Source organism: Notolabrus celidotus, chromosome 10, assembly GCF_009762535.1.
Source record: "Notolabrus celidotus isolate fNotCel1 chromosome 10, fNotCel1.pri, whole genome shotgun sequence".
Taxonomy (NCBI): domain Eukaryota; kingdom Metazoa; phylum Chordata; class Actinopteri; order Labriformes; family Labridae; genus Notolabrus; species Notolabrus celidotus.
The window spans coordinates 23,699,777-23,725,295 of NC_048281.1; the positions used below are offsets into that span (position 1 = coordinate 23,699,777).

Sequence of the window (25,519 nt, forward strand, 5' to 3'; positions counted from 1 at the left end):
CCCAAATTCTTCTCTAATCACCTTTCAATCCACATGAACATACACAACGACACATTCCTAATTGCACACACACACATGAACCCCCCCTCTTTTATTCTCTCTTCTGCCCTATGTTAAGCATCTTGTGTATAAAACTTGCCTCTTTCCTGACAGCAGACATCTCAGCCTGATCGTGAATAATCTTGATGGTGGTCATTAGGCCTTTGCACTCAGTTATACCTGCCATTTGACCGTTTAGCCTTTCAGTGTTGTATGACCATTCAGTGTGACCCCCCCAGAGTGACCCAGCACTCACCGGTCAAAGTTCAAGGCCTTGTTAGACATGTGTATGAAGATAGCCGGGGGGGTCGAGGCCTCTGTTTGTCCATCTAGTGACAAGAGAGGAAACAAGGGATAGGATTCCGGTAATAGATGAAAGATGAGAGTGGAGATGAAAGGAGGGGTTATCTGGTTCTCTGCGGAGAGTATCGATCTGTTTGTGTTTTCAGGGGGGTGAACGGGTTTGTTGGCCACAGTCCCGCCAGAAGTGCTGAGGCATCGGCTGCAGAGCCCTGTGGAAGTATCAGTGCAGAGGTTGCACTTAAATTAAGGTTCAGGAGGATAGACTCAGGGTCAGCTCTTGCTGCCTCTTGTTGGAGAAAGAGCCAGTGGCATTTGAAACAAAACACCCTTAGATCTTCTCTGTATCAACTGAATGGAGAGTTTTGAGATCATGAAGCCTCCAGGAGTCACATACAAAGTGTACAGGTGCTGCCCTCTTGTGGCAAAACCTTTGAAATGTACACAATGAATAAAAACACCTAGTGTAATTGAATAGGAATATTCTACACATCATTTTATTGCAGGAATTACAAAGAATGGAATCTGTAAAACATAAAATGTGGATTCTGTATTGTAATGAGTCAAGATCATCTCCACTGTGGTCAAGTTGGTTTTTGATAGCAACACTGCTAATACTGTAAATACTTCATACCCACGCACACAAACAAACACACGTTACAGTCAGTGGAATACAAGGAAGCTTTGTATTTTTTGAAAGGGACACAAAAATGTAATTTGGGCTCTTCCTCTAACAAAAGTGAACTTGTATTCTCATCATAAGACCTTTTAAAGCTTCTAGACTTCACTTTATGCAAACAACACGCTGTTCTCCTAATGAGTCAGTGTTAAAATCGTCACTTAAAAAACGATGCAATGGCCTTTTACTCTTTATGAAACATGACTTTTGCATTTACACAACAGGGAATCAAAAGTAATTCACAAATGGGGAGAGTCAAGTATACGAGCAAAATAGCAAAGTACATGTTATGTGTAAGTTTATATACATGTGCATTTCTTCTGGATCAAGAGATCAGACACTTGTTGTGATACAACTAAATCCTTGAACACACAGCTGTTATAAACAAGGTTCTGACAGGTGACAAGTATGTGGGAAGTGAGTTTAAGTCCTTTTCTGTTTGTTGTGCAACAATTCACATGCAGACATCACATCCACATAGCTAAAATCCATTCATTTATGTACATTTACACACACAGGCACACACACATACACACAGGCCTGCCAAAGCTATTTCAGTGCTGTACTGTATTGCATGTTACTAAGGCGGTCATTGAAACACTTGTTTTGGATCATTGAATCTCGGATACGCTACAGTCCCACATATTCTCATAAATCTTATAAATAAAAAATGGACTGAATAACACACAATAATAATAACCTGAGGAGAGTATGTAGAACTATGTTAGAGAGGAATACTTTATATTTACAACAGTGTGGTTGTTATATTTATACGTCTGCAACATAATGGTGATTTAGCAAAACTGACATGCGGTTGTAGAGAGTGGTAAATCCCCATCCTTAACATTAGTATGTATAAAGAAGTAAAAAGGCGTGACAATCTAGATTAACATGTGGCTATATCTTTGGATGCTGCTGTGGCACTGGGAGATAGAAGGAAAAACAAAGCGGAATAAGGCAGTTAAGTAACATTGAATAGCACCTGACCTACACAAACAACCCTTTCAAAATGAACACCAGTTTACCAGTTTATGGGGCCGTGTATTCAGTGCAGTGGTAAACCAGGTGCCATTCCTTTAGAGACAATCTGTGATCATGTTAGTAAAGTGTTCTGCACAGAGTAAAAGGGCACTTGGTCTCATTGTTCTGGTTTGTAGTGTTCAACCTCTCTTCAGTCCGAATCTTTGTCTCTTTCCTCTCAAACATGCAGGGAAATAGCACCATCCTTTAAACAGAGGAATTAAAGGCAAGTTGAGGACGTCGGCGCATGTTGTATTGCTCTTGGGTTAGAGAAAAGGCACTCTGATGTCAGGGTTTATGTCCTCTTCATGCACACTTGACAGCGGCTTATGTGTGTTCGAAGACTTCCTGCTTTGAGTGTTGTCGGGACAGGTTTCCTAAAATAAAGAGAGAGAGAGAATGTGTTTCAACAAGCTCAAATCATAAATATATGGTTAATATTAAAATTACAGGGGCCCTATTGGCCTGCTCCATATACAGGAGCTATAGTCCTCATTGCATCAGTCACTGGTTTGACTCCCGGCCTCAACCAGCAGCATTACTTCCCCCACTCTCTACTCCCCACATTTCCTGTCTCCCTTCAGCTGTCCTAACCAATAAAGGCGAAAATGCCCCAAAATATATCTTTTTTAAAATTATATGTACAGACAAAAGTAAAAGACATGAAGTTAAAAAGCAATGTTCTGCTGTTCTCTAATGTTTGAAATAACTTCATGCAATGTGAGGTAGAATGTTTTTAAGCCCATTTCACCTCTGAACCACACACACGATCTCTGACAAATGGAACGCCGCCTGCAAGCTAGTTCAGGCAGACAACTCCAGCTGTGCTCATTCACACTGACACGTCATCATCCTCTCTATCAGCTGATCTCAACATTCTCCCTGTGTCTGCCTCTGCTTTGCCAGTGCTCCTGCTGTCCTGCTCAGTGCTGTGTGCAAAAATTTCGTACCCACCTGCGGGCGCCGAGGGGGGTAGTCCTATCTCATTACTTCTAAATGTCTGCATTTAAATAATCTACCAGGAGTAATGAGGTTTGGAGCTCATACGCCAAACACAATACTGTATGCTGCAATACACTTTATCTGAAGTAAACATGAGTTGTCCAAAAGATATGGAGCTTCCACTAGTGGCCAGTTGCAGTATAGGTCATAAAGCCTGCCTTTTCCATGTTAACAGATTAGACATGGGTCAAACTAAATGTCTGAATGACATCATCAGGCTGTGCTCCAAAGTCACTGGAGTCCAGTTTAAGGACCTCTGCTCCCTCTGGACAGTGCGTGTGGTCCAGAAAGCAAACCGAATTTTGACCCAACCGGGACACATTCCTGGCAGTGAATTCAAAATCATGCTCTCAGGTCGGCGGTACTATGTTCCGGTGAAAAAAACAAATCGCTATGCTAATTATTTTATTCCTTCTGCCATAAGGCTGCTAAACGCACCAAAGGCAGAATAAATCTGAAACTACCTAGCATCCCGCTTTGCTGTACGGTCCCTGGTTGTGGTAGTTGCTGATGTCACAACGTGTTATTTATTTATTTCCTTATTTCCTTGCTGTATATTCTGTACTATGGACAGGTTGACTGTAAAACTGAATTGCCCTTCGGGGATTAATAAAGTATTCTGAATCTGAATCTGAATCTGAATCTGAACTTTGAAATCAAAATACATGTAAAAAAAAAAGTTCTCAAACATGTTTCCTTTCATTAGAATTAGTTCTTATCATCATAATTTGGGCTCAAGTGAATAATTTTCTGAGAAGATTAGATGTAATTAGTTATTTGATGCTATAAAAAGAGGTATTCGGTTATGATTGGAGACAGGAGAAGTAACGACTCAAGAGTCACTGAACTTTCTAAAATGCTGAGAGCTTCAAACAGACACATGGATCTGTTCTGCTGTTGACTCCACTATCCCGTCTATGTTAAGTCACACTTTGTATGTACGTCGCTTTGGATAAAAGTGTCTGCTAAATGACATTGTAACATTGTAACCTTGCTGTAACTTTGTAAAACAGGGTATATAATGTCTGTTTTTGTCTTACGTGAACATCTCACTGTCTTCAATGGTGGCAAGCCAAAAGCTGTAGGAGTTGGCATAGTAGTTGCAGGTTCCACGACCATGACACTCGATGAATGGAGCGCTGCGGAACTCCTCCAGACAGGAACCAGGAGAGGCCAGAGCCTGGCCCGAACCCTCAGCACCTGAACTGGTGTGCTGCACAAACACACAATGAAACAAACAGCCCATGAGAATGGAATTAAATAACTTTAAGAGGCTTCTCTCATGGACTCTATGTGTTTAGATGAGTTGAGAATGTACAGGTTTATGCTTCATTTAACCTGTAGATGTGAAACAACACTGCAGCATATAATGTTTACTTCACCATTTCTTACTCAACAGTTGGAATTATGGGAAAAGAGAGGTAATTACAGTGATTTGGTGAAATGCTCTGCACAGCATGATTTAGCTACTACTGCACCTGATCCCTCTACTGTACCTCTACATAAAGTTATGGAAATCACTAAAGAGGAAAATATTTCATTACAAGTGGAATAAACATCAGAATAAAACATCTCTCTCATTTTATTGATTCCATACCACTTCAGCTTGACTGTCGTACTGTATCTATGTGTATTTGTAATCGGACGTGCTCCTGTTCATCTTACCATGACAAAGGAGTAGCCAATCCACAGAGAGTCCCAGCCTCGAGGGCATTGTGGGATTGTGATGGTCTGACTGTGAATTGCTATCACCATGGCTGGAGCTTCACACACAGAACACCTGCAGATACACACATATAAGAAAGGTGCACAGCATGAGCTCAAAAACGTAACTAGACTAAACTTAAATTACAATCACTGCTTTCATTATGTAAATCTTTGAATTAAAAGTCAATTTCTGTTATATTAAGTGTTCTCTAAATATACTGACTTGACTGAACAGGATGGTAAAGAAATGCCGACATACCTGCTGATGAATGGTTTTATGTTTTCACCGGTGAAAGGTGCCATGCTCATTGGCATAGGTTCAGGGGTGGTGAGCCAGTAGGAGTAGTCATTACGAGAGGCAAAGTTGCACACATTGTTGATGTTGCAAAACAGGAAGGGCATTGGGCTGAACTTCCTTAGACAGCTGCCTGACGTACCTGAAACACAGATAAAAGTAACCAATAATCAATGATACGCACACTCTTCTTTTTCTTCATGTTTTTTTTTTATCAATTTCATTAAGTGTTTCTTACCCAAGTCCTGTCCATGAGCCCGCGCGTTGCCTTGTACGTAAAGCAAAGAGTAGCCATCATAAATAGGCGACGTTCCTTCAGGACAGGATGGAACCTCCGTTGACTGACTGTGACGGGTTACCAGGAATCCGTGGTCCATGGAGGAGGGCCCAGGAGGGCCCACTTGACCTGGAACACCGTCAGGTCCTGAGGGTCCAGGATATCCTCTGGGTCCTGAAGACATGGGGTTATTAATAAGACATGACATCGACAATGGAGAGGCTCCTTTAAACATCCTTCATCCCTGTGAGCATCTCACCTTGTGGCCCCTGCAGGCCAGGCTCTCCTTTGGCTCCAGGCTGACCGTGATATCCAGGAAGTCCATCTTCACCTTTTGGTCCTGAGACACCTGTCAAACCTGAGGGAAATAACAGTAATGATGAAGCATGATGAGTAGACTGGACAACCAGAGGGGATTAGTTGAGGATGTGTTTTTTTGTGCAAATCGTCACCTTGCTGCCCTTTCAGTCCGGGGAACCCAGAGGGCCCCTGGGGTCCTTGTATGCCTTGAGTGCCTGGGAACCCTATGTCTCCTTTGATGAAGATGGAGGGGCCAGGGGGTCCAGGGGGGCCTTCATTACCTGAAATACAAAGCATCATTTAAGAGACGTCAGATTTTTTTTTCCACATGCATTTAGCAGAAAAAAAACAGATAGAACAATGATAGCAATGATTTTAAATGTTGCCACAACATGAGTAGTTACCCTTTTCTCCTGGGAATCCTCTGTCTCCATATTCTCCTTTGAATCCAACCTCACCAGTATAACCCTTTGTACCTAAAGTTAGTAATAAAGAGAAGGGTATCTCAGTTTTTTAATTCAATGAATAAAAACACATCATCTCTCTAGAATGTATTAACACACAAGCTGTCTGTCATACACACACAGTCCACAAAACTGCACTCACCTGGGAAGCCATGGACACCCTGCAATCCATTCTCACCCTTCTGTCCATCGATACCTGGAAGGCCTGGCTGTCCCTGTAACACAAACACACACACACACACACACACACACAAACACACACACATACATAAAAATGACCATGGTTATCTGAGGAGCCTAATCATGACTTATAAAGTAAAAGGTCTAAATCTTGATAAGCAGCCTCTTGACATACAGGCAATCCATGAACTCCTGGGTCGCCCTTGTGTCCTGACTCCCCCTGAAAGCCGAGGTTACCCTGGTTTCCTTTTTCTCCTTTCTGGCCATCTCTGCCCGGCACACCAGAGGGTCCTGGTGCTCCTGTGGATCCTGTTTGATGAAGACAAAAAGAAAATACAATCCTTCATGAAAACTCTTTTTCACTGATTCTTAACTGAAACATTTTGGTGTCAGGTCCTCAAACTAAAGGTTAATAGCTGGCATGCTGTGTATTCATTTACCTGATTCACCCGACTGCCCTGTTTCTCCCCTCTCTCCTTTGGGGCCCTCTAGAGATAAACCTGGAAAACCCCTCTCTCCTGGCTCACCCAGGGGTCCCTGTAAGCCAGAGAAGCCCTGGTCGCCTTTGATACCAGGAACACCTGGATGACCTGGAGTTCCAGGGAAGCCAGGACTGCCTTTGTCACCTTCAGAGGTAAAGAGGAGGCAAATTGAGGATGGCGTGTTTGACTCCAGTGACTGAATGATTACATAAATCAAGCATGTAGGAGGTCTGACCTTTGCCACCAAGAACACCAGGTGGTCCAGTGAAACCTTGACCAGGTGTACCTGCAGAGACAGACGGTTAGAAAGAACATTTTTTCGTCAGGTTTTCTGATGTTTGGAATAATTTAGTTAAGTGTGGTTTCTGGGGTTGATAGTTCCCTGTGTCTGCAGTTATTGGTTATCATTATATTTGGAATATTTACTGATGTCTCAACCAGTGGATGCAGCCAAGGACAGTGTTTGACTACTCAAGCAAAAAAACCAAAAACATTTAAAACATATAGAAGTACCATGCGGTGCAATACTATGTGAAGCAATACAATACAATACAGGAAGATGCAATCTGATACAATACCAAGCAGTGCAATGCTATGTGAAGCAGTACAATGCGATATAATGGGATATGGCACGATATGATATGTACAATAGAATGCGATAAAGTACAGTTCTATGCAATTTGATACGATGCCATACAGTTCAATGCTATGTGAAGCAATGCAATGCAATACGATGCAATATGATACGATACCATGTAGTGCAATGGTATGTGAAGCAATGTGATATGATAGGATACATTAGGACACAATAACGTACAATAGGATGCAATATGATATGATACTATTCAATGCAATGCTATGTGAAGCGATACACTACAATGAGCTATGATGCGATGCACTATGAAACGATACGATACAATACCCTACGATATGGTACGATAAGATTTCATGTGATGCCATACAATATGATATGTCAATATATGAGTCAATATAATACCATTCCATACGGTATGATACACTTTATTCTTTGGGGAAATTTGTCTTGGATGTAAGTGCTGCACTTGCTTAAAGCTGCTGTGAGGAACTTTTGATTTGTATCGATTTTGGCGCCCCCTTGTGGACAAACTGATACCTCTTATCTCTTGTGGTGTACATCCAAAAGTAGTGTTTTCAACAAAAACATTATCCTGTTGTCTTCCAACAGTCAAATTCATCACACAATGTGATTACTTTCCATGAAAACAGTCAAACAAATGCTGTTTCTAAAGTGAGATGTCAGTCATCCGGTCTGACACCTACCCCCTCACAGCGGTTTCAGGCATTAAAAATGTCAACAGAGCGGGCATCAGCGTTGTTGCTGATGGTCTTGTTTGCTTTTGAAGGTCATGAAGAAGCATCAGTATCAGTTTCAGTCTGTTTCTGAGCCAGTTCAAAACTCCTCATAGCACCTTTAACTGCTGCTAAAGTTGTTTTTGTAATAAATAAAAACATCATAAAAGGTTGACACACTCTAATTAAGATAAGAGGTTTATTTTACTCTATAACTGATTCAGTTTTATTATTTTGGCATGCACATGTACAATAAGCCCAACCCAGAAAGGATTTAAGACACAGAAAAAGAGAATCGCTGCAAAACTTTTTTAGCAGCGTTTTATTGTAGCGTTGTCTACTTTGACACTTACCTTGGTTTCCTCTCTCCCCGGAGGATCCAGGAATGCCGTCCACTCCAGGTTCCCCCTTCTCTCCAGCAGGACCAGGAGGTCCCTGCAAGCCGGTTTCACCTGGAAAAAAACGCATTTGCACACGTTCAATGAATGATGGCTGAGTCCCATAAAAAAAAAATCTGCAGGCACCTATCCACCTTGCTGATTTAATAAATCTGTAACCCACCAGGTTGACCGTCATGACCAGACTCTCCTGTAGACCCAGGCAGTCCAGGTGTACCCTTATCACCTGGTCGCCCTGGCTGACCTGCATGACACACACAGACACACACACCAAACAGCACAATGAGGACCCACATGAAATATCAAAATTCATGCTAGCTAAACCCAATGCTGTAGGCAAATGGGAAGAACACAAAATCAGACTGATATCTGACCTGGAAACCCAATGCTTCCTTTGTCTCCCTTGGAGCCCTGGAATCCTGGCTTTCCAGGCATACCCTCATGACCCCTCTGACCCTTCTCCCCATGAGATCCTTGGAATCCAGGCTGGCCTGTCTGACCCTGTCAGAATAAAAAGAGGAGAGGTATGCTTGGTTAAGACTGGTGATGATTATTGAGAGTGTCATGTCAGAACAGAGGATTTTGACAGTGCACAGACAACATAAACAACCTTAATCATCTTTGGTTTGTTACATTAAAATGTACATAGAGAGACTGACAGGATCTAGGAATCACACTTCAACAGAAGAACCCTTTGGTTCAAAAATAGAAAGATTGATTTCATATTATTGACATCTGATTAATCTCAGAACCCATTGCCTGAGGATGATATAAGTGATATGTGCAAGTTTAGTTTACTAAATGGTTAAACATCCTCACCCTTGCTAGTTGGTACCAGAATTACTAGCCGGTTAAACAAGTTATTAATATTTGTTTCATTGTAGGCCTGAAATGCTGGTCATATGTTGTTTCTGAGGTGTGGCGCAGGATTTTAACTGTACTTGCAAGCACTTGCGCTTCTAAGTTACCATCAACGGGAGCCAGGGTAACAATATAGAGGATTTTGTTCTGCCAGCTCTTGCTCCCCATACAGACCAAAATCTGTTGATTGGTCAACACAACTCACACTGCAAACACACAACAAATGAAAGCCAGAACACTTCTTATGCCATAACCCATGCTCCTGAGTGTAGATTCTAAGGGCCCGATCTACTAAAGGTTTGCGTGTATAAAAACACGTGCAAACTTGATAGCGCGCGCAAAGCTGACCTACTAACCGGGAGCACCGAGGATTGCGTCTTTCAAATGAGCAAAATAGCACTCGCAAAACATTTAGCGTGTTTGCCTTCATGAATATGCAGAATACATGTAGATCATCAGAACGCGCAAAATACTGTGAGGAGGAGATGCAAATGTAATCATTTAGCACACGCAATGTGATCTATCAAACCTGAAGCAGATAGCGCGCGCTGTATTTGCGTCTATATTTAGCACGTTTGAAAGGCAGGTGCAAACTGGCACAGCGTTACGCACACATGGCTGCGGTCACTGTAAAGCTCATCATAACATCGCTTTACAACATGCCCGCAAAAGCTGGGCTTACAAGCATTACTAAATGTTTTAGTCAATCAAACCAAGAGAACACAAAAATAATAATAATAATAAAACAACACAAATTCAAAGCAGTTCAGCACCACGGATAGCGACCGCATCATTCTGACACCCACTTTAACTTTTTCATATAATGAGAGCACATGAGGTGACTGTATCAACAGCTAGAAAGTTTAGTAAAATTGGCACAACGGCCCACATCTTCACATACAAACAAAAAATCAATATGAACTAGGCCACTCACCACTGTTTGGACGAGCCTTAAGCTCCGCGGACTTGTCCACGATGCACTGTATGTCCATTTTCTTTGATCTGTCATTGTCAATAGATAATATGACATGTCCACTCAGTCTATTCTGTCCCATCGTGCTCATCAAGGTTTTTTTTTAGTTAGTTTTAACTTGGAGAATGAGCGCGCTCACTGAGCTGCGCCAGGCAGCTCTGCGTAACTCCTCTTCTCGTGCTTGCAGCAGTGTGTTGGGGTGAATTGCCTTAAACATGTTCACAGTTACATTTAAGCTGGTGAATCTTTGAGACAGTTGGTGGATGATGATATCAGGCATTAAAAACGTTCACCCGAAAGTTGCTCCCTGGGACAGTGAGGCGACTGTCTTCATCCAAGTAACGCATAACTTTTCTAGTGGTAGACTTAGCCTCATCAAATCGCTCTCTAAACTCCATCAAAACACTGATTGCGTTTTGGAGTAGAGTAGATGCGTTTATTTAATTGGCAGATCTTCTGTTTTTTCTCACATCATTCACCTTTTCACAGATGGCCTCCCAAATCGTGTTTCTAACGCTTAGATGTCTCTGCTGGAGTTCACCGATGTGTTTATTTCCCTCCTCCGCAAAGACCTCCAACTCCATGGCTTCAAACGTCATTTATCGCTTAAGACCACTCTGTTCTCTCAAACTCTCCATGGGGACAGCCGATAGCACACGCACAATCCTCGTAAAATAGGGCGGTCCACACCACTTTTGCACTCGTTATTATTTGCGCACGCAGTCATAGTAGATCACCCGCAACACGCCCAGAAATAGCACGTGCAAAATTATTATTTGCACACGCAAATTAGCGCTCGTCATTTAGGATCTTAGTAGATCACGCCCTAAATGCCTAAGAAGAATGGTGATCGCTGATATTTTAACAAGCAGACTGATGAACATCCAAGCCCTACAAGTGCTGAAATTGCCCATTTTCAATGCACACAGGATGAACACACAAGGTAATTGAGTCACTGCAGAAACCTCTGAGCTCAGAAATCTTTTACAACATTTTTTAGCATTACCATTGTTTTAGCTAGTGGATTACCTTTTCTCCTGGAGATCCTGGGATGCCAATACCTGGATCCCCAGCTAGTCCCTTGTCTCCTTTTGTTCCATCTGAGCCTCTGAATCCATGATGTCCTGGTGTACCAATGTCTCCTTTACTCCCCTTTGGACCATTAGGACCTGTGCAAACAAACAAACAGGCATGTAATGCAGATTTTTTTAAAAAACCCACTTAATTTGAAACTTCAACATTTTTTAATCACTGTTAAATGAAATGTTGGTCACACTAATACATAGTAAATGGTAGATGTATTTTGGTAATAATATGTGCATTTCTTACCAGGGATTCCCATCTCTCCCACACCACCTTTGTGTCCAGGTGGTCCCATGCTGCCAGGCTCTCCAGGGAAACCAGAATCTCCTTTCTCACCTTAGTAACATCAAACAAAGAAATTTAAATCCATCTCGTTCTACCGCTGTTTTTTTTTTTTTATGAATGCTGAGTTATGTGCAGAAAATTCACTAAAGACAGGTCATAATAAATGAACTATACAAGTAAACCACATAATGTCAGCATGGTTCAGACATCCTCTACATTTTTAACTCATTTAATCCTGCTCAGTTGGTTACCTGGTTGTCCAGGTAATCCAGGCTCTCCATCTTTTCCTGGCATACCAGGATCTCCAGGAACTCCACGGAAGCCCTTCTGTCCAGTGAGTCCAGGATCACCTGACAAACAAAGAAAATTGAAATTCTGATGAAGAAATTTCATATATGAAAAAATTCATATGGAATGTTGTAAGATTTTATTAGCAACCAGCAAAAAAGTTGACACGAACATGGTAGCAACCCAATCTCCCAACAGACACAGACACGTTAGATTTTTTAGGTCTAATATTGAAAATCTAGAAAGAAGGACTTTCTCACCAAATTTAAGGGCTGGGCATTTTTTGTATTACTGAGAAAAATTGATTGTGTACATTACATTAACAGATTAATGAGCCATCACTGTATGTACAGTGTACTGACTGTATTTTCACCATTATAACAAGGATGTATAGATGGTCATAAAAGTATAAATAAATGAATAAATGAATAAATCAATAAATACATGTGTTTTTATTGTACCAAAGACAGTACGTTGTTTCATACCTCTGTTTCCAATATCTCCCTTCTCCCCCTTCATATGTTCCATGTCAACTTCAGTCATATTTCCTGTGGGACCCTGAAGACCTGGCTCTCCCCTTTCTCCCTTATCTCCACCCTGTCCAATGCCACCTCTCGGTCCAGTACTACCAGGATCACCTGTGGGTGAAAAGGAACAACTCATGCATTAGCTCTCATAAAGTCTGTGAAAGGTTAACTGTATCTACATGACAAAACTGGAACTGTTAAAAATATTTTTAAAGATTTGGTCCTCCTCACCTCTCAGACCAGGAGATCCAGGTGTACCACGTTGTCCTGGAAATCCTGGTACTCCTGGTGTCCCGATGATCCCCATTTCACCTTTGGGACCTGGTAAACAAACAAACATACAATGATACTACTGTTAAAAAAAGTAGCAAAGAAAAGGAATACAAAGCACAAGGACAAAATATCTTATATGGCATCATACCAGAGAAATCTGAAAATTCAAAGCTATTTTCGATGAGGCGTTAGTACTGCTACTTCCCTATTTAAAATTGAATGATACTAAAAATTATTAAACAACCAAATGCCTAATAGATGCTGAATTTAACTCTGGTGACAACAGAACTCTTTCAAAGTAAGAGCTCAGAGGTTAAAATAATGAAAATGATACACAGTGACTACTTAGTCACTTTTATTACTGAATGATTTAATTTTAAGTCAGTAACATGTAATGTCAATTTTATTTGAGACTACTTTTTAATTTGTGTAAGTCCAAAATTGATATCACAGGAGTTATAGCAAAACCAACCACACACCCACAACCAGTGAAAAGCTCCATACCACATGATCATTTTCAGTCAAAGTTTTTCTTGTAAATGTTTTTGCTGTTTGGTAATCTCACCTTGGTTTCCAATGAGTCCGTCCCTTCCTGGTAACCCTGTTGACCCTGATAGTCCTTTAGATCCTGGTGCTCCAGGGAATCCAGGGGCTCCCTTCTCCCCCTGAGGACCTGGCATGTCCAGACCAGGAGCACCTGGGTAACCCTGATCTCCCTTTATACCCTGCCGTCCTGTTCAAATGAACACATACAAACTTGTTCGTAATGATCACCACATTTCACACTATAAGTCAGATAAGGGACATTAAGAGCATGTATCACATATGTAACATGTCAACACTTCTACCATAAAAGATGGTTCTATGTTTGGATACTGAGGTTGAACTTACCAAATGGACCAGGATCTCCAGGTGGTCCTTGTGGTCCAGGAGCTCCAGGAGAGCCTGTCCCTGGAGCACCTGGTGAGCCAAGGAGTCCAGGAGGACCTGGGGGTCCCACGTCACCTAATTTAAAGATGAAAGAAGAGCAATGATTGATTCGTAATGACGACTGTCCTTGTTGAAACTACTAAAAACCGTACTTTACATTAGAGTTGTTGTAGTGTAGTGCAGTACCCTTTATTCCTTGAGCGCCTGTAGGTCCTGGTTGGCCCTCCTGTCCAGGAACACCAGGCAATCCAATGGTACCCTTTTCTCCTGGGAAGCCAGTAACTCCTGGTTGACCCTGAAAACCTTTTGGGCCTGGGAGACCTCGTCCTGGCTCACCCTGCAAGGAAAAAAATAAGCGTTCATTTGCATCTAAACTCTAGTAATGGTGATTTTACAAGACAAACATATTCCATATTAGGGTGTATGTAAAATATGTCTCTTTGTTTGCTAGAGGATGACTTCTATGTTCCTACACAAAGGCTTTTAACAAGCATATTTGTATGTAGCAACCAAAAAAGATGACTTTATTGGCAGTTCAAAAAAACATGCATGTCCCATTCTCAGAACCTGGATACCTTAAGCCTTTTGTGAGACACCTTCACACTATGGGAACGCATATGCATAGATATCTATCTGTTTCTCGTTTCTTATTTGAAACATATTTGCAAGGAATTACAAACTTTTTGTCCAGGAAAACCAGGTTTTCCAGTTGAGCCATCCTGTCCTGGTCTTCCCGGCTCTCCTGTTATTCCGACAGTTCCTGGGATTCCACTGGCACCTAGAAACAATTTATATTAAGTATTTCCATATTTTTGAATTTGTACTGCCTGTGAGATATCTATGGTGCACCCATGGAAAAGAAAAATAGGATCAACATTAGGTTTCTTACCTTTGGCACCAGTTGGGCCAGGGAATCCAATTCCAGGAGCTCCGTGGTCACCTTTATCACCAGGGAAACCTGGCAACCCTTGTTCTCCAGGTAGGCCTCTGTCACCTGAAGGTAACAACCATGGGAGAGGTGACCTATTGCCTACCAATCTTCGCTCACAGTATATCTGGACCTAAAAAATGACTCTGATCTCATTGGAGAAAGGCAGGATGAAGCTCACAGATTTACTCCCAAAGTAAAATTTTCAATGATTTTGATGCATTGGAATAAAATGAAAAGAAGACACTAATGTTTCACCTTGGAATCCAGATCTTCCATTTTCTCCCTTTGGTCCAGGTTCTCCCCTAGGTCCAGGAGTGCTCACACCCTGACCTGGCTCTCCTTTGGAACCTGTTGGACGTATATTGTATGTTCTCAATGAGTAAATGGCAAGAGCATCAGTTTCAGCTCTTCAATCAAACTTAAATTTAACTTTACTTCTTTTTGACTATTCTGCTTTATGAGTGGCTATATTTGATTGTGTGATTCTCTGTGTATAAATAGTATGCATACCAGGTACTCCTGGAACCCCAGGAAGGCCACTTCTGCCCGGACTGCCCTTCTCTCCATTGTCTCCTGGTCTACCAAAGCCTGGTGGTCCAGGTGGACCTCTCTCTCCAGGAATTCCAGCACGACCAGGATCCCCATTCGGTCCACGCTCACCCTTGATGCCCTCTTTGGCCTGAAATTAAGATTAGAGTATGGGACCTATAACATTTTCTTTGGTAACCATAAATGAAGTACATTGAATAGCTTTTTAGCTACTTGGGAGTACAATACAACAAGCTGCACAACATTATCCTACCTTCTTAAAGTTGATCTGAAATTATGAAAATAAGTCAAAACTTTCATTCTTCTTTAAGCTCTGTTTTTGTTTCCCTCCAACTTTTATAACAATACCTGACTCTTTACCCGCTAAATTCTTCTCTAGATTACATTCTTCCATTATGATATGATTATCATTTTTTCACCATCTCATCGATGGCAACCATGGTCAGTTAAATATTATACAACTTGTGATATCCTGATATCCTTCTTGCCACATTAAAACAACAACACACACTTACAGGTTCTCCTTTGAAGCCGGGTAAACCTGGAATGCCGTCTCTCCCTGCCTGTCCCTCCAATCCTGGCCCCCCAGGTGAGCCAGGAAAACCAGGCAGACCCTTGTCCCCCTTCAGGCCAGGTGCTATATAAATGTCCCCTGGCTCACCAACAGCCCCAGGAACTCCCATCAGCCCAGGAGTGCCATGAGAACCCTGCACACAATTGAAAACAATGCATTAATGAAGAAAATATCTATTACATTTAAAATGGTCTTCAATGAAAAGAAGATGGATTCATTTAGTTTTGTCCAAAGTATCTCAGACTTTATTTTACTCACAGATCTCCCAGGAGTTCCAGGAGAGCCTGATTGACCCTTGTCTCCCTTGCTGCCGACTGGTCCAGGAGGTCCTGCAGGGTGAAAATGGACACGTTATTCATCACTCATCAAAGGGGGAGTGCAGGTACACAGGAAAAGAAGTGAATAAAGACTGCCACTGTGTTCACCTACCTCGATCTCCTTTAGGACCGATGGGACCAGCTAATCCAGGTGGGCCGAAACCCTCACATTGAACGCAGGTATCTCCTCTGTCACCTGAAAGAGGAGCGTGCATTAGAACGTTATTAATAATAATAATAATATGATTAAATTAACTAATTCTGTTGTTATTTTGAGGGTTTCTCACCTTTTTGTCCCAATTCTCCCTGTAAACCTTGAGGTCCAGGTGGGCCAGGAGCTCCTTTCTGGTTGTTGCATTCATTAGGGTCAACTGTGTAGTCATATTGTAACACAAACACAGAAATGCACATGATGTTATTACAATATCTGTAGATATGTTTTAAATATGAGTTCTCTTTGTCAGGTAGAGTATTTATAAATGTACTATTTGTATTAATTTCCTTAGTATTTCAGAATAAGGCATACTCGGTGGTCCAGGTGGTCCGGGGAGTCCAGGGTCCCCTGGTTGACCTGGAGGTCCGACAAGAGAATCTCCCTCGATGCCCCTGTCTCCTTTCTCTCCGATGCTTCCTTTCTGACCCGTCTCTCCTCGAGGCCCTTCAATGAACTGACCTGAAGAATAAAACAAGTGAGTCAGTTTGTTTGTTACTCTTGGGTCTGTAAGACACCTGCTGCCGGTGTTGTGGTGAAAACTGTGTTGTGTTACCTGGTGGGCCTGCCTCTCCCTGAGGTCCAGGGTAACCTGTAGATTACAAAAAAAGAGAGAGAGAGAAAAAAAGTTGTTGTAATGGGAATTGGTTTTAGGTAGCTTTCGGTAAGTCATGGTCTTACTTTACCTTTTACTCCTTGTTGCCCAGGAAGACCACGAGGACCAGGAGGACCCCTCCCCTAAAATGAACCATCACAATGTTAAGGATGAATTTCCCTTTTTACTGATTATGTGGGTGTTTTGATACATTGATCTACATACACTCATTTTAATGTTCTCATAAACTCTTTGACTGTCAGCTCTGCTATTACTTTTACTACAGTGCTGGTGCAAAATAAGATCAAGTTAATTTGAAGAAACAGAGTATTTTGGTCTCTCTACGTCACCCTGACATAGTCTATTAACTGATGCTAATTCAAAGAGACTCCAGAAAATTGGAATTTTATTTCCATAAAGCTGGCCCTCTGGCTGCCCCCTAAAAATGACGTTCAAAAAAAGTGCCATCTGGCTGCCCCTCAGATGTAAAAAAAAACGTTTTTAAAAAGTGCCCTATTGATGCCCCTCAGATGTAAAAAAAAAAGTTAAAAAAGTGCCCTCTGGATGCCCCTCAGGTATAAAAATAATTTTTAAAAAGTGCTTTCAATACATTCCAATTCAACACCTAACTAGGGGTTTGAGGGAAGCTGCCCTTTTTTGTTTTCGCCTATGCGCCGCAAACAGCCTGAGTACACCAGTGCTTGTCAGATTAGTTGAACACAGAGGCACACCCTTTTTAAATCCCTGTAGTAATTTAAGATAAATTCATAAAGGTGAACACAACCAATAGTTTGAACTCTTTCTCTGGAACCCTTATGTGAAAAAAAGCTTCCCAAATTATGGCCATAAACATACTGAATATGCAACTCAGCAGCATCTTTTTCGAAACCCTCCCTCACTTCCTAGTAAGCGCCAACATCTTTAATACTGTTCAATTGTAAGCACTCTGTTTAATAATGTAACCAAGATCTGTAGTGACACTTAACTCCCTTGAATGGATATGATTTGTCAGGTTATTAAAATACAGAATCGTGTTTATTGAAAGCTTGATCTATTACCTATCTATTAAAATGTGAACCCAAAGATATTCAGTCTAAAAACCTACAGTACCCATTGGATGTAGTTCGGGTTTGACCATTGTTTTTTCAATGGTAATTTCAGTACGTACACCTCTACAGGTTGATAAATCCCCCATACCTTCCAGAGACAATACAAAGAACTGACCTTTTCTGTTCTGATTTAATTTGCATTACTAAATGTAATTAATTTAGATTTTTTTTAAAATACATTCCATCATAGAAACCCACTGGACTACTCCTACAGTGAGTAAATTAGAGAGATAGAAAGAGGGTCATGTAAGACAATCAAATCTGGAGATGGAGAGAGATCACTTACATCACCTGGTGGTCCTCTTTCTCCTTTTGCACCCTGAAACAGAGGCAGAGAATTTAGTATGGCTCAAGACAATAATGTTATTCAGGATACAATATGTGCAGAGGAAATCAAATGTGCATTATTTACCTCTAAGCCAGGGTAGCCAGTTGGACCAGTAAAGCCCTTTTCTCCCTTTTTATAAAAGGACGCACATATTATAGCAACAAATAGTTCACAATAAAAAAGCAGCAGTGATTGAGTATTGGGTGATTAATACAACAAGATATTGATACCTTTTGTCCATCATCTCCATCTTTGCCAGCTTTACCCTAAAATACCAAAGAGAGGTTTTAGTTAATCTGTTTGTGACGTTTAAGGAATTCATGAGTTTTGCATAGAAGTCTACCAAGACATCCAGATCTGAACTTCTTTATTATCATCATTGTACAATCCCATAGAGACTTACGGGAGGTCCAGGTGGGCCAAATTCACCTTTGACACCGAAATGATACGGAATGCAATGGCCCTGCAAAATAAAATCAGGCATTTAGAGTAACGTCTGTAACAAGACAAAAGCATAAAGATAACAAACAACTTTTTTTTACAAGAATGAAAGTAAAAACCTCAACATTTTCAAATGTGAAACTCACTTTCTCTCCTCTGTCTCCTTTGGTTCCTTTGTCACCCTATAGTAAAAAAAAAATAAAATAAAGAAATATCATGGATACTTTTCGTACTCATCAAAACAGGTTTTATAATGTTGTATTCTTATACATAAGAACAGTATCATCAATGAGTAAAGGAATGAGTTAGTACTGGTTGTCCAGGGATGTGCACTGTGGTGGCTCCTCCCACTTCCTGTGGGGGTCCAGGTGCGCCGGGGGGACCACGAAATCCTCTGTCACCCTGCGGGGAGATGTCAAAAATCACATTAGTTTATAATTAAATGTGAAATTATAGAATTAAACCAAGTAGATGGGAGGATTTAGATTATTCCAGATACACTGAGAAAAGGCAAGTCTTTGTAAAGACTTTTTTTTTTGGCTTTTATGATTTACATTTACCTTTATGTTTGCATGTGATAAATACAACTTGATTGGTTGATTGATTGTCTAAATATTTTAATAATAACATTTTGTAATGTTGCTACTTGGTATGTGGAGCATGGGCTCCCTCTGTAACACTTTACATTACAACCACGTTATAAACAATAAAGTTATCTTCATTTCAGTCATAAGGTTATCAAGAATGTTGGGAGGGTAGCTTAACCCTCCTGTTATGTTCGTTTCTCTGGAACAGCAATAATGTTCCTGGGTCAATTTGACCCGGGGGATATTCAATTATCCAAAAGTGTCAGAACCCCAAAAAATCCCAATACACATTTTTTTTTATCTAATTTTTAACTCCATTACTAACCATTTAAATCAAGATTTGGTCCATTGGTGTTCTTTAATTCACACAGATCATGGTTCAATGAGGATAACTCACTCGATTTTCAATTAAAATTCATGTTAAAACTGTTTTAATGTACATTGGAAAGCCTTAAATATAAATACAATAGTTTTACATGACAGATTTTATTCTATTTTATTTTACATTTTTATTTTTTTTATTTTTTATGAAGTGATGTTGATAAATTAACACGACACCTCTTCTGTCACATGCTGCCCAGATTTTTATGCTGCATTTAGCTGGTTTGGAAGGCATATATTGCCTAGAATTAAAAAGGGTCAATTTGACCTGCAACATAACAGGAGGGTTAAAGTAAAGAAGGTTGTGTCAACAGGGTAATAATAGGTAATCCTTTGCTAACCTCATAACATTCAAATTACATATAAAACTGCTAAAATAAGGAATCTGACTGAGATCTAATCCACACATAACTGAATACAAATAACTGAAGCTTGATTTTTTTCTTAAATAATACCACACAAGAAAGACATTTTATTCATAATGTTTTATTTTTTAACTTTAAAATTCTCCCACTGTAGTCATTTTCTGTTGTTTTATTGTTTTTTGTTTTTTAAATGAAAATATATAAATAACAATAATTCTCACCTTTTCTCCTTTCTCACTCACAAAGGCCAGTCGGTCACCCTGCAGGTGATAACATAAGCAAAAAGACAATAACATGTTAGCAGGGTGATAGAGTTATAGGGTATTTGACATTTGTAAAATTATAGTTGCAGAAAACATCTTATAAAGTCCCACCTTCTCTCCAGGGGGCCCAGGGAGGCCAGAATCACCCTGCAAAACAGGCATTTATAGAGTCAAACAAAGTGATGACAGCAGTACTAATTTATGCTCTTTACAGCATACATAGCTGTTTTATTCACTGATTATCATCTGTATATCTAATATTTCTGTGCCCATAAAGTTCATCAGTTACGATAGGTTTCAATCACTGAATAAATAACTCACCTTGAGTCCTGGAAAGCCAGGAGGTCCTGGTGGTCCAGAGGGTCCAGTGAGTCCATTTGATCCCTAAGAGGTAAATAGGTAAATATGTGAGGGAAGAGTCAGGTTTAATAAAAACTCTGATTACAGATTCTCAGATTGTCTCTTTACACACTCAAAAACGCTTATAGCACATACACAAACACAAGAAAACAAAACGTACAGGTAATCCAGGTATGCCAGGGAAGCCTCTGTCTCCTTTGAGGGGAACAATTCCGATCACACCACCAGGGTCGCCCTGTGGGTGACAAAATGCAGCAATGGTTTGGTAAAATTCATGTTGCATCATACTGCCTAATGAGGTATAATCATGCATATAACATAATGAGTGTAGCCTCCTGGGCTGTAAATAGAAGCCAATGCAGAGGTGCATTAAATCTGTGGTCTTCCTGATGGCCAGCAGAGGGGAACATCACTTCCCCCCTACTTCTTATTTTACATATTACCATAGGAAACATCTCTTCATCTCTGCATCCCCCTCTTTCCAACCCCAACACGGTCGAGGCAGATGGCTGTCAAACATGAGTCTGGTTCTGCTCGAGGTTTCTGCCTGTTAAAAGGAAGTTTGTCCTTGCCACTATAACTTGCTAAATGCTGCAAAGTGCTCTACTCATGGTGGATTAAGATGAGATCAGACAGAGTCCTGCCTGTAAGATGGGACTGGATCTTATCCTGTCTTGATGTTGGGTCTTTGTTAATAATTTAACATAGAGTATGGTGTAGACCATACTCTGTTTGCAAAAGGTCTTGTGATAGCATTTGTTGTGATATGGTGCTATATAAATAAAGATTGATTGATTGATTTTTAAATGACTTTATGGTCTCAATTGCTAGATTCAAGTCTTCTTCAATACAGCATGATGTCTGTTTTGTAAATTATGATGGACTTTAGTAAAACAGACAAGAATAAAGGGTTTGCTTTAGCATGTGGCAAGCAGACACACTACTGAAACGACAAACTAAAAATGCCTTAGTCAGCGTTCAGTCATACTAAAAGACACTTATGGCAACCCTGTTTCCTTTCAGGTATATATACATTATTTAAATCTTGTTTAAATACATTTAAATGCTACATTTTTGTCAACCCTTTGCTCTTCTTCAGTTCAATCATATCTCCCAAATATGGTGTTTTCTGGCCCCAAGACACCAAACTTTACCAATGTATTATACCATGATAGCTCATCTAAATCTTATAACAGTCAATGCGTATATGGTTATCGTTTGAGACCATGTAAACATGGTGTATGTTGGATAAGGTTTCATGAATTTCAGCTGACCTTCATTCCAGGGACTCCGGGAATGCCCTAAAAGGGAGAGGAAAATGTTAACATAACCACAGATGTAACATATTTTTTCATATCCAAAGTATCATTATGTTTTAACTTCAACAGCCGTATACTACAACTTGGTCTAAATAACCATACTGAATGCACAAATTCAAACAAGGTTCAGGTTTTGTTTCAGTTTTGATGATTTAAATTGTGTTTTAACAGGACAGTGGCATCATGGGTGTCATTGTTGCTTACAGGAGGTCCTTGAACGCCTGGAAAACCAGGAATGCCATCTCTTCCTTTATCTCCCTGAAACAAACAGAAACACACAGAGTCTTAAAGCATGAACACTGTGAATAAAATGTGTCAAAAGATATCAGAAACAGAGCCAAATCCTTACAGAACAAATCTGTCCTGCTGAAAAGAAACAAACACTTTAAGGAGAGGCTTACCTTAGTTCCATTGCATCCTGGGATACCTGGAATACCTGGTGGGCCATCGTTTCCATTGATACCCTAAAAGTGGGTTCACACAAGTAGACAATTCAAGACAAGCTACACACACCGCCAAAATGTAAAATGTAGCCCAAAGTGTAACCTGGTCATCTAAAACAGTGTTCATTTGAAGGTTTTTGTTTTGATCAATTGGTGTGGATTTATTCTATCACACATGAAGAAAGCTCCTCAGACTTACTGGAAGTCCTGGATTTCCTGGGAAACCTGGCAGACCGGGAGGACCCTGCACAATCACAAATACATCAGCATAACTGTCTCACAACAAAACAAAAGCAATACTTTGTGGAATAGAAGTCTGTTATATATCATATCACACTATCAACATCATACTTAACCATAATATACTGTTTGTAGGCAGTTTTTTTACTTACCCGCACTCCTTTCATCCCAGCAGCCCCGGGTTCACCAAAATCTCCCTACAAGAAACAGATGATAAGGGGGGAAGAAATACATTTATAATGCCACAGGTTTGGACTATGATACCAAAGTATTGTCAACCAAAAGTCATGAAGGTTTTTTTATTTTAACTTGAGAGCTGACTTACCTTGAAGCCCATTGAGCCTGGTGGCCCCTCAGGTCCTTGCATCCCAGGGAATCCCATATTACCTTGGAGACCAGGAAACCCACGCTCACCCTGTGAACCATAAAACATCAAGGATGATGATGTAGTATGTTACAGTATCAAAACTAAAGAGTTGATATTTGACCCCAGGGCAGTCAGATCACATGACCCCGTTTTAATTAGCGATGGTCTAATTGAGCAGGTAGATTCTTATAAGTATTTGGGTATTCAGATGGATAACTTATAAAGTGGAATGTTCATGTTGATTTCTTGTGTGCCAAATTGGCCCAAAGACTGCATTTTCTTGGTAGACTCAGATTGTTTGGTGTAAGTACGAGTGTGATGTTGACCTTCTATAATGCTGTCATGCGAAGTCTGATCAGATATGGGATGGCATCCTGGTTTGGCCCTCTATCTGTTCAATGTAAATCTAAAATTAAAAAACTAAGTTATATTTTTTGGCCTTTTTACTTTTATTTTACAGGACAGCTAAAGAGAGACAGGAAATGTGGGGAGTAGAGAGCTGGGGAAGACATGCAGGAAATGGTCGACTGGGTGGGAATCGAACTGGCGACCCCTGCGACGAGGACTGTAACCTCTGTACGTAGGGTGCTTAGACCGCTAGGCCACTAGCGCCCTGAAAAACTTTTTAAAATGTGCCATGAAAGTGATAAGAAAAATTACAATCAGGCACAAAAAATCTTACTCTACACTAATGTTAATATGATATTGCTTTTTACTGCCACATTGTTATTTATTGTATTTATTGTATTATTGGTATTGATAGTTTCTTATTTTGATAGTGGGCATGCTATTGTATGTTGGTGTGTTGAATGAATGTATTGTTTGTGAGCAGCCCTGCACTTATGTCCACCACAAATTTTTGGGATAATAAAGTTTATCTTATCTTATCTTATCTTATCTTATCTTATCTTATCTTATCTTATATGATTTAATGGCTCTATGTGGCATGAAGTTGGCATCCACAGAAAAAGTGAAACAACAGAAGAATTTCTAAAACTATGGTACCATGTATGTATCTGTTTTAGTAGTAGGAGTACTGTATTTATTAATATGTAATTAAGCATGGATACTTATATCTTAAAGTTAAGACACTTCTGGGGGTCATCAAATGCATTCGATGAGGTGTATTTCATTAATTTTTATCCACTGGGATAAAAAGAGTTTATGATGTCATCGCAATATAATTTGTTGCATTATTTGATTTTCTTGTAAATGAACCATAGACTGTAAAAAATATGGACGTAGTATCCGTGACGTCACCCATCTGTTCCTGAGAGCTGTTTTGAAGCAAATCGACGGTGGCAGCCATATTGGTAATGCGGAACTGAACTAGGCAGAGTGTGACGTAGTGTGAGTCTCTTAGCCAATGGCTGTGTGTTCCCGACCGGGAGTCACGTCAGTCATGTCCTTATTTGGGCAAAACTCATAATCTTAATATCTTCTGAACCGTCATGTTAGAAAAAAATTCAGCCCCCGTACAGTGTGAGCCATTGGAGAGATTAGCGTTGTAGGGCCAAGCCGTTTTTTGAACCAGGCTGTAAACATGTTTATTAATGCTGCAAAGATCGTCTTTTTCCCATTCATATCTATGTGGTTTCCGGTGTTTCTGCAGCCAGCCTCAAGCGGATTTTCGATGTATTGCAGTTTATAACACTTCCGCATTGGCTTCATCATTTGAGACCGGAGTTTGCCGCTTGAAATGAACACAAAATAATGTTGCAATCTTATCCCCCCCCCCCCTTTAAGTTAACACACAACCCATATGTATCAATCCAGTGAGAAAACTGCTAAGTAAATTTAATATAAATAATTTCAATCAATTATAAGACTTAAGTAGTTATTGTTTTTAGTTCGGTTTTTCCAATACTAAAATATGACTAAACAAATATCAGTTAAAGCTAATCCAAAAACTTGACCCCTGCAGTTACCTTAAAGTGACCCAGAATGCTTCATACACTTTATGTTATTTGCACTTTCAGCCACTAGATGGCAGCATTGTGTTGTGAATCAGAGTCCTGCTCCAGTTATCTCCTTAGCTAAGCTGCCAAAGCCTGAGAGAGTGATGTGCCAAGCTTAGCAGCAGACTAAATGGAACCATATTAAACACCATTTGAATGATTCCCAGTCCCTGACCACAAAACACCTGACTCCCATCAGTCAAGAGAAACACACTGCATCTTGAACCATGGGAATCTTCAGCCGGTTACCACAGCAACTCCTGTTGTGCGATGTCAGGAAGTGATATCACTGGAAATAAAGCTTACAGGAGATTTTTTCAGAAGGCTGTTTGGGGTTTTTCTGCAACTTTCCAGGCACAAAGAGGCTTTGAATCCACAGCGGATTTGGCCGAGCTCCACTGAACACAGTCAGTACATCTGTTGTTGTCGGGTAGGCTCAACGTTTGGCTACTGTTGCTGTAAGAATGAGCCATAAAAGGCCAGACTGTT

General features: G+C 40.4%; 1 protein-coding gene across 1 annotated transcript in view; it reads right to left on the reverse strand.

Moving 5' to 3' along the window:
• Window positions 1–806: 806 nt before the first annotated feature.
• Window positions 807–25,519, reverse strand: part of col4a1 (collagen, type IV, alpha 1) — a 51,487-nt gene continuing 26,774 nt past the window's right edge. The window contains exons 3-52 of the mRNA XM_034694473.1: window positions 23,031–23,120; window positions 22,858–22,902; window positions 22,665–22,709; window positions 22,424–22,486; window positions 22,227–22,280; window positions 21,978–22,004; window positions 20,864–20,938; window positions 20,665–20,727; window positions 20,455–20,490; window positions 20,302–20,340; window positions 19,060–19,149; window positions 18,894–18,929; window positions 18,710–18,769; window positions 18,537–18,572; window positions 18,391–18,435; window positions 18,265–18,297; window positions 16,961–17,012; window positions 16,831–16,866; window positions 16,590–16,736; window positions 16,351–16,434; window positions 16,176–16,259; window positions 16,005–16,075; window positions 15,688–15,879; window positions 15,134–15,302; window positions 14,879–14,971; window positions 14,582–14,686; window positions 14,373–14,470; window positions 13,879–14,029; window positions 13,654–13,767; window positions 13,328–13,495; window positions 12,721–12,810; window positions 12,448–12,600; window positions 11,926–12,024; window positions 11,636–11,725; window positions 11,336–11,475; window positions 8,847–8,973; window positions 8,636–8,716; window positions 8,428–8,526; window positions 6,981–7,031; window positions 6,704–6,889; window positions 6,439–6,572; window positions 6,226–6,298; window positions 6,024–6,095; window positions 5,772–5,900; window positions 5,579–5,677; window positions 5,281–5,493; window positions 5,007–5,184; window positions 4,706–4,820; window positions 4,081–4,253; window positions 807–2,415 (exon numbers count right to left, since the gene is read on the reverse strand). Coding sequence (XP_034550364.1) covers window positions 2,334–2,415; window positions 4,081–4,253; window positions 4,706–4,820; window positions 5,007–5,184; window positions 5,281–5,493; window positions 5,579–5,677; window positions 5,772–5,900; window positions 6,024–6,095; window positions 6,226–6,298; window positions 6,439–6,572; window positions 6,704–6,889; window positions 6,981–7,031; window positions 8,428–8,526; window positions 8,636–8,716; window positions 8,847–8,973; window positions 11,336–11,475; window positions 11,636–11,725; window positions 11,926–12,024; window positions 12,448–12,600; window positions 12,721–12,810; window positions 13,328–13,495; window positions 13,654–13,767; window positions 13,879–14,029; window positions 14,373–14,470; window positions 14,582–14,686; window positions 14,879–14,971; window positions 15,134–15,302; window positions 15,688–15,879; window positions 16,005–16,075; window positions 16,176–16,259; window positions 16,351–16,434; window positions 16,590–16,736; window positions 16,831–16,866; window positions 16,961–17,012; window positions 18,265–18,297; window positions 18,391–18,435; window positions 18,537–18,572; window positions 18,710–18,769; window positions 18,894–18,929; window positions 19,060–19,149; window positions 20,302–20,340; window positions 20,455–20,490; window positions 20,665–20,727; window positions 20,864–20,938; window positions 21,978–22,004; window positions 22,227–22,280; window positions 22,424–22,486; window positions 22,665–22,709; window positions 22,858–22,902; window positions 23,031–23,120 — 4,785 coding nt within the window. The 3' untranslated portion in view covers window positions 807–2,333. The remainder of the gene's footprint in view (window positions 2,416–4,080; window positions 4,254–4,705; window positions 4,821–5,006; window positions 5,185–5,280; window positions 5,494–5,578; window positions 5,678–5,771; window positions 5,901–6,023; window positions 6,096–6,225; window positions 6,299–6,438; window positions 6,573–6,703; window positions 6,890–6,980; window positions 7,032–8,427; window positions 8,527–8,635; window positions 8,717–8,846; window positions 8,974–11,335; window positions 11,476–11,635; window positions 11,726–11,925; window positions 12,025–12,447; window positions 12,601–12,720; window positions 12,811–13,327; window positions 13,496–13,653; window positions 13,768–13,878; window positions 14,030–14,372; window positions 14,471–14,581; window positions 14,687–14,878; window positions 14,972–15,133; window positions 15,303–15,687; window positions 15,880–16,004; window positions 16,076–16,175; window positions 16,260–16,350; window positions 16,435–16,589; window positions 16,737–16,830; window positions 16,867–16,960; window positions 17,013–18,264; window positions 18,298–18,390; window positions 18,436–18,536; window positions 18,573–18,709; window positions 18,770–18,893; window positions 18,930–19,059; window positions 19,150–20,301; window positions 20,341–20,454; window positions 20,491–20,664; window positions 20,728–20,863; window positions 20,939–21,977; window positions 22,005–22,226; window positions 22,281–22,423; window positions 22,487–22,664; window positions 22,710–22,857; window positions 22,903–23,030; window positions 23,121–25,519) is intronic.